Source organism: Vicia villosa, unplaced genomic scaffold (assembly GCF_029867415.1).
Source record: "Vicia villosa cultivar HV-30 ecotype Madison, WI unplaced genomic scaffold, Vvil1.0 ctg.000301F_1_1_1, whole genome shotgun sequence".
NCBI classification, from domain to species: Eukaryota; Viridiplantae; Streptophyta; class Magnoliopsida; order Fabales; family Fabaceae; genus Vicia; species Vicia villosa.
The window spans coordinates 127,202-135,713 of NW_026705129.1; the positions used below are offsets into that span (position 1 = coordinate 127,202).

The following is an 8,512-nucleotide window of genomic DNA, read 5'->3' on the forward strand; positions in this document are numbered from 1 at the left end:
ACATAAACTATAAGCTCAAAAACATGATTTACCGAACTGAGCCTTAGAAATTCCCATTATAAACCTTAATTGTCTTTTTAAAAAGCATTACAGTCTTTTAAAAAAAATTTAAACTTTATTTTATACAAAATCTTTTGAAATTCTAATCTAATAAACCCCCTAAATAATTTTTAAGATTGAAATTAAGACATAACCCAAAAAAAGAAGATAGAGATTAAAAGAGATTGAAGTTACTTGTACGGATGGTTTATTCAATTAATTGCTCATTAGAGGGGACAAGTTACTGTTGTGGATTCGTTAAGAAGATACTCTTATACCCGGAAATCAATCTTCAATCATAATAATTAATAAGGAAATGCTAACAAGTGCTCCAGGGGCACTCTTTAATAGCTTTAAAAAGTAAGTTTTTCTTGGAAATATGCGTAATTAATGTATCGAAAATTGAAATGGTGAACTTTTGAAAGAATATTTTCTTTATTTAGAATGCTTAAAGAGTGCCCCTGGAGCACTCGTTAGCATGACCCAATTAATAATAATAATTTATTCACTTCTTACTACAGCTGTTAAAAAGTTTTAGCTAAAGCTTCTTCACAAAGCCAACCACATCTTAAAAAAAAGTATTTTTATCATAAACAAACTAATTAAAAAATAATAAAACTAAATCATAAACTTATGAGAAAAGAAAAGACCAGGGACAACAAAGTAATTTCCCGTTACAAGAATTTGCATTTACTCGTCAGCGAGTAATAGCAATGTTTGTCTGATATAGAAAAGGCACGCAACGCAACGCAAACACTTTCGTTACATTGATTTGTTCGTTCACTTCCAACTGCAATCTGCAATTCCAAAGCGTTTTGCATTTTGCACTTCATAGTTCATACACAACAGAATCAATTTATTATTTTATTTTATTTTATTTTAATTTAATTAATTAATTTCTCAGTTCAATGATTGAGTGAGAATCATTTCGATAAATAAATAAAAAAAGTGAAAGGTGAATTTCAAAACAGAATGAGTAGTAGTAATGAAAATGGAGCAACTGCTACATCTTCATCATCTTCATCAATGGAAGGTTGGTTATACCTTATTCGCTGTAACCGTTTCGGACTTCAGTTTTCTCGAAAGCGTTACTTCGTTCTCGATCATCACCTTCTTCGTAGCTTCAAATCGGTTCCCAATTCTAACGATCAGGTTCTTCTTCGTTTTTTTTTTTTTTTGCAATTTCATTTCACCGATCAGGTTCTGTTAATAACGAAGTTAGAAATGTTACTATATTGAGTTTGTTAGATTAGATTCTGTGAAACTGAAACGGTTACGGAAACGGAAACTTTCTTTTTTCAGGATCCTGTTAGAAGTGCTATTGTAGATTCGTGTATTCGTGTAATGGATAATGGAAGAGAGAGTATTAACAGAAAGGTATATATGCGTAACTTTTAATTTTTTAATTTTTGTTTATTTTTTAAATTATTATTGGTTTTTGTGTTTGAATTTTAAGTTAATATTGATGTAGCATGCTTAATGTTTGTTTAATTGTGTGAATTTTGCAGGTGTTTTTCATTTTTACGCTATATAACACTTCGAATCATAATGATCGATTAAAGGTGAGGTGAACTATTAGAGTATTAGGTTTGGATTGAAATATAGGTTTTTGTTAATTTGAAATTATGTTTCGATTTGGAATTATGAAACTTGAGTGTTGTAGTTAGGAGCGAGCCGTCCTGAAGAAGCGGCGCGATGGATTCAATGCTTTCATGAAGCGTCTTTGAAGGTATATATATCAGTAGGTAGTTTATCCATGATCTGAAGCTTTTTTGGCTTGTGGTGGAACTGTTTGAATGATGGATGAAGCTATTGCTTTTAACATGTGCAGGGTGCTCCAGAAGATTTAGGATGTTCCAAGAGAAGATGGCAATCTTTTAGGTATTTTTATCTTTTCCTTGAATGATTTTTACTGCAACGAAAAGTCTTGTGTTGACTGGTTGATGAGTATTTGAAGCTATCTTGAGCTATATTTTTTTTTTGTATGTGTTTGTTGCATGATCTTTTGTTTCTTATTTGGTGACATGCTTACAGCTTAAGCGGATCTTCCAGTAGAAATCACCAAAATTCTAAAGACTGGACACTTTCTTCTTCTGATGTTATTGCCCCATCGCCTTGGACAATCTTTGGCTGCCAGAATGGTAAAAATTTATTTCAGTCTTCTGTTTGGGTTGTGGCTGTTTTTTTATTCAAAAATAGTTTTTGCTAAGTTCACATAATCAAAACCTAGCTAAAACTTGCGCTGATGTTTTTATGGGTGCAACGAAGGTTTACGACTATTCAAGGAAGCAAAAGATAGGGATTCTGGTTGTGGGAAGGTTGGCAAAATTCCGTTTTAGTAAAATGTTGTTTATATTTAATTTAAAATGGAAACGACGAATTTTTTAATACCCCGTCCAATCTCCAGAAACGAGATGATCATCCTGCAATAATGGCTGTTGGTGTGGTAGATGGAACTTCAGAAGCCATTTTCCAGACTCTTATGGCACTTGGTCCTTCAAGATCTGAGTAAGTACATTAAGTGGATGTAATCTTGCTCAAAGGCACTGCTAAATTAACAAGAAAACATTATCTAATTTAATGTTTGTATCTTTTGCGTTAGATGCAACTTTTAATTGGTACATGGACATTTTGTCATAGGATAATTTCATTTTTTTTTTATTATTGACTTGGGCTTTTAGCGTGTTATGTTAGGGAGGGAGTTGGCTTTGCATATTGTAACTTTTTCTAACAGCAAATGTTAGTAGGGAAGTTGAACCTATGCCCTCCTTTTCACTCCATGTCCGATCCTTTTGTCCGTCCTCTGAAACCAACCCATCCACCTTATAACCCCTTGTGATGGTCGGAGTTACAATGTCACCGCATATTATATCTATGCAATTTTACTATATTATATTTTTGTTGGTAAATGATTAATTATTCATACACTGAGAGATTGCTGGAAGTAATAGAGCAAAACAAAACTAAACCAAAGCTCTGAAGAAATGAAAATAATCCGAATAAACCTTAGTCTTCATATGCTCCATCTTGGAAAGCCATTGGCAAATGGTCTCCTTGCATTCCATTTAATAGAGCCCTTAGCCCATTATCAGTTGCATGAGATGAAAGAACAGCATAATCGAACATCACCTAAGTTCCTTTCTCAGTTTAGTCTCCCCAAACTCTGCAAAATAATATGCTCAATAAAAAGGCTCTGGATTATATTAACAAGTCTACCATCAACCAAAACCAACATCAAGATCCAATGGAACTTTTAACTGGACATTGATAAATGGTCTTTTACTTTATGGTCAACAATCATGCCCACATGAACCAAGGTAAACATGAGTGCTTTGTTTGAAATAATAGTGTGTAGGAATCTGGGCTGTATACAGTTACGTTTAATATTTCAATTAACTGCAAAAAGAAAGTTTAGTCGTATATAGGTTATGTTATAGCAATGGATAAGTAAGCAGTACAATCATGCCGAAATTCAATAAACCATGGTTTTCTAGTGTTTTTTGCTTTGTTACAAACTATTGGTTTGCAGATGGGATTTCTGTTTTTCCAAGGGAAGTGTAGTTGAACACCTAGATGGTCACACCGACATTATTCACAAGCAGCTATATAGTGATTGGTTGCCTTGGTAAGACCCAATCCTTTAATGCTTATCGTGTACCACCTAGTGTTTTGAGGCAGTATCTACTGGTCTTTTTCCGGTAATAATTTTATTAGGTTCATATCATGTTTTTTACAGGGGAATGAAACGAAGAGATCTGTTGCTGCGGCGTTATTGGAGGAGAGAAGATGACGGAACCTATGGTAGTAACAAATTGTAGATCAAAGTATTTGTTAATACACACTTATTCTGAATGAAATTAACTAATTTGGTTTTCCTTGTCACAGTTATTCTTTACCATTCCGTGTTTCACAAAAAGTGTCCTCGTCAGAAAGGCTATGTCCGTGCCTGCCTTAAAAGTAACGTATGCTGAAACTGTAGAAATAGTAGACATTTTTATTCCCTTCTATTAGCTGCCTCATACTACCCAGAAAATAAATTTGATACTATTGTAATCATGATGTTCTTGCTTTCAATCATACTCATTCTGAACTTTAAGATTAGTTTGCCAACTCTTGAATCATTTTCCTTCACTTAATCACTATTGTCATCATAATATCCAATTTATCTATATTTCAGGATTTCCAAATTTGTTTTTATAGGTGCTTTAGTTCCGCAGAAAGTTGATTGATTGATAGTTTAGAGGAGAATTCATGATGATAGCAATTGAAGTATGAAAACTTACATTCTTTTGTAGGTGGAGGGTATGTTATATCTCCGGCGAACATGGGAAAGCAATCTGTTGTAAAGCACATGCTTGCGATTGATTGGAAATGCTGGAGATCTTATCTTAAATCCTCATCGGCTTACTCCATAACCATTCAAATGCTTGGGAGAGTTGCTGGTAGTGTCTCTTAAAAAAAAATTATATTATTGGACATTACTGTTAAATGGTTATTGGCCGACAATTATTTTATATCACTGGATTCATATATACTGAATCAGAAGTTTTTTGTTCTAGTTTAGATTTTACTTATTGATTTCTCTTGCATGTGCAGCATTACGAGAGTTATTTAGAGCTAGACTAGGGAATTGCACTTTGTCTGATTATTCATCTGGAGAGTTGACAAGAAACAGAAGGAATGGTCTGAAGGAAGAATATGCCAATTCCGATACCCAAATACAGGCAAATGAGAGCAATCCTGATAACTCAATTGGAGAAGTAGATCCAACGCAATCAGAGCATGCAGTCCTTGTTAGTCTAAATGATGCTGATGATGAGTTTTATGATGTTATGGAACCATCAAACTGTGATGAGTCGGAAAATGGATGGATGACAGAATGTAGTCACCAGAAGTCTCAGGTAAACATTTGAAATAATTGCTTTTATTGCACTTGAAAGAAATGAAGAGTGCAAAGTTATTCAAAATGCAGTTTGTTTCTCGAAACTTAATACTGAGAGATTGCTTTAAATTTCAATGTTTTTTATAAACAGATTTCTTTGTATATACTCTTATATTTATTATTATTTTGCAAAAGAAATATTGTTAAACTTATATTTTGATTGATTTGGCATTTTCTTGCCCTCATATGAATTTGAGAATTTCAGGACATTCGCCACCAAAAGTTATCATCTGCTGCTAATTTTGTGAGAAAATTGCACGATCTTGCAGGTCATTTGGAAACTCTCTGATAGCATATAGTAATTATAAGTTATTTTACTTTCTCTTAGATTAAAAATGCCTAGAACCATTTGTGCAGTTCATAAAAGAGGTTATGTGGATTTGCAAGAGATGGTTGGAGAAGAGACCACTACATGCCCGTATGGATCAACTCTTCCAAAAGATCCTACTTGTACGTTACCTTGCAGTTTGACAGAAGCAGATCCGTCTACTTTCCTGATCCGTGGAGAAAATTATCTTCAAGACCGTCTCAAGGTATGAGAAGAAGCAGCGCATTATCACTTTAATATGGGCTGATCAAATGCAATTTTTTATTTATTTTCCTTTTATATTACAAAATAAAATTCTTTGTTTAAAGATGCTAACCGAAGCTTAACCGTATTATACGCAATAATCTTTTTTGTTGTTATTTAGTTTAGCTATTAACTTTGTCACCGATCTCAAACATCTGGAGTACTGATTACCAGGTTAAAGCAAAGGGGACCTTGATGCAATTGGTTGCTGCAGATTGGTTGAGATCTGAAAAAAGGGAAGATGACCTTGGTGGCCGTCCTGGGAGCATTGTGCAGGTTGTTTTCTCTCGTCGGTGTTTTGGTTCTTAACTTTGAGTATATTTAGCCATCAAGTAACTACTTATACTCTATATTATAAAGATAAATAAATTTGATGAATTTTTTTAACCTTGTAGAAATATGCGGCACAGGGTGGGCCTGAGTTCTTCTTCATTATAAACATCCAGGTTAATCAATAGTCCTCTGCTTAGATTGTTCCTACATAAAATTTCGCGCGACACTAATTTAGGCGTTTCTTTGAACCAGGTTCCAGGTTCTACAACATATAACCTAGCACTGTACTATATGATGAACACCCCTGTAGAAGATGCTCCATTGCTTGATAGTTTTATCAAGGGTGATAATGCCTTCAGAAATTCGAGATTTAAACTCATACCTTACATATCTAAGGTTTGTAAAGTAATCACAGACGCAATCTGCTCTCGAGTCTTATTTTGTTTAGCCCATGAAATATTTGGATTGAGTGTTGACATTGCTGTTTCAGGGTTCATGGATTGTAAAACAGAGTGTAGGAAAGAAGGCGTGCTTAGTTGGACAAGCTTTGGAAATCAACTATTTCCAGGGAAAGAACTATTTGGAAGTAAGTTTACGACTATCTTTTAAAAATTAACTTTTAGGAAAATCAGGATAATTTGCATACATGTGTTAATAGTGATTTTAAGTTGGTGCATTTGAAACTATGTATGTGTCGATGAGTTTTGTGGTCTGCCCAAAAAAATATTGAAGTGAAGGAGAATAAGTCTCGTAAGGAGAATGAGTCTCATCCAGTGTAGTCAAGATCGGATACTGGATTATAGATCTTACGTGCTACGATTAGAGAAAGATCATTTTTATTGCCAATGAGGTCAAGTTTGAGCTTTTTGAAGCAAGATCATAAAACAATATGATGGGCCAGAATTAAAATTTTCATGTTTTTGTGCATGTGTGTGTATAAATACATATGAAATTACCATTTTTCCCTTCGGTAGAATCTTAGGTGCCGTGCTAAGGATCAGAGTTTTACAACCTTTCCCAAGCCGACTGATCCTACTTCGTGCTTGAGTACATTGGTCTCATCTTTCGTGTAATACTTATCTTGGAATTGTGGCATCTATTTCAGCTTGGAATTGATATTGGATCATCAACTGTTGCAAGAGGTGTTGTGAATCTTGTCCTTGGATACCTCAACCATCTGGTTATTGAGATGGCATTTCTAATACAGGTAAAATAATTTTGTAATTTTTTTCTTCCTTTTAAACAATTCTCAGCTAAAATTGGGGAATTATTTAATACTGAAAATTCACATGGGTAGATTCAAACCAAGCTATAGAAATGCTGCATTACACTCATGTATTTATGCATGATCTTATGATGACAAATGCTAATTGCCTCCTGATCGAATATAATTATCATTATTATCATTTATTTATTTTTGGTCAAGTAATTTAGGTCCTTGTATCTGATGTCTATGTATAGTTACCAACTGAGCTGATTTAACAAACATTATTATTCTTATATGCTGATATATATAGTAATAATTTTAATATATATTCAGGGAAACACACGTGAAGAGCTCCCTGAGTTTCTTCTTGGAACCTGCCGCCTTAACCATCTGGATGCTTCCAAATCAGTTTGTCTAATGCCTTGATTTGGAAAAGGGAAATCCAAGTTGCAAATGTAGATAATTGAGATTGAAATTCTAGATTCTTGCCTCCATGTACCTGCTTTCAGAAATATCATTATTTGTTCAATAGATTATTTGAATTGCGCAGCAGTTTATGGTGCTGTGAGCAATGTTAGGATGAATGGGTTCTTGTAGGAGTAGAATGAATCTTTGTAAAAGAAGTTGCATTTGTTCATTAAAATTGATTGATTTTTTTCACTCTCCTAAATCTAGGCAAGGAAATCTTGGCAGTTAACTTTTGGGGAAGAAAATTTCTCAATTCATTTCATGCAAGTTTTGTAAAATAATTAAATAACTCAATGCAAAATATAAACATTAATTTAGATATTATATTGTTAATTTATTCCATAGAAGAAGTTATACAAACGGGAATAAATAATGAAGTTGAGGTTGATTTAAAGCATAAAAATAAAAATAATGAAGACTAACACTGTCAAAATTATTTTGACAAGATTAATTACAATAAAAACATTTTTTTATTATTATTATTATTATTATTATTATTATTATTATTATTATTATTATTATTGTTAATGTTATTATTACTATTTAATTTTTGTTCTAGTTTTATTAGTTTTAAATAATCTAAATATGGTAATCCAAACTATTATTTATAGTTTAGGTGGCTAATAATAGTGTCATAAAAAGGGTGCAGATTGGAGCAGTCGGAGTGAAATGCAAGTGTCGTCGGTCGCGGCATTGTAGAAGATAATTGCACTTGCATCCAACTATTAAAAGTGAGTGTCCGTATACATACCTACCAATCCAACGACCCTAACAAATTATACACCACTTAAAAATAGATGTACATCTTACCAAAGGGACTGGGGTGGGGTCAAGGAAGTTAGTCTCTCTTTTTTTTTCTATTCAAGGTAGGTATTGAATAAAAAAACTGTATTAGTGGGTACCTGCAGATAAAACTCGCCGTGAAAACTGTATTAGTGGGTACCTGCAGATAAAACTCGCCGTGAAAACTGTATTAGTGGGTAGCTGCAGATAAAACTCACCGTGAAAACAG

At 33.5% G+C, this 8,512-nt stretch overlaps 1 protein-coding gene across 1 annotated transcript; it reads left to right on the top strand.

Annotated features, from left to right (window-relative positions):
• The first annotated feature begins 795 nt into the window (after positions 1-795).
• Positions 796-7,692, top strand: LOC131626509 (protein ENHANCED DISEASE RESISTANCE 2-like). Its single transcript, XM_058897332.1, has 21 exons — positions 796-1,191; positions 1,342-1,416; positions 1,548-1,601; positions 1,703-1,768; positions 1,871-1,920; positions 2,074-2,180; positions 2,308-2,357; positions 2,447-2,547; positions 3,569-3,664; positions 3,776-3,840; positions 3,925-3,996; positions 4,335-4,481; positions 4,636-4,940; positions 5,187-5,250; positions 5,339-5,514; positions 5,727-5,828; positions 5,948-5,998; positions 6,078-6,221; positions 6,316-6,411; positions 6,931-7,032; positions 7,366-7,692. The coding sequence occupies exons 1-21, from the start codon at positions 1,012-1,014 to the stop codon at positions 7,456-7,458; spliced, it is 2,196 nt and encodes a 731-aa protein (XP_058753315.1). The 5' UTR covers positions 796-1,011; the 3' UTR covers positions 7,459-7,692.
• Positions 7,693-8,512: the final 820 nt, after the last annotated feature.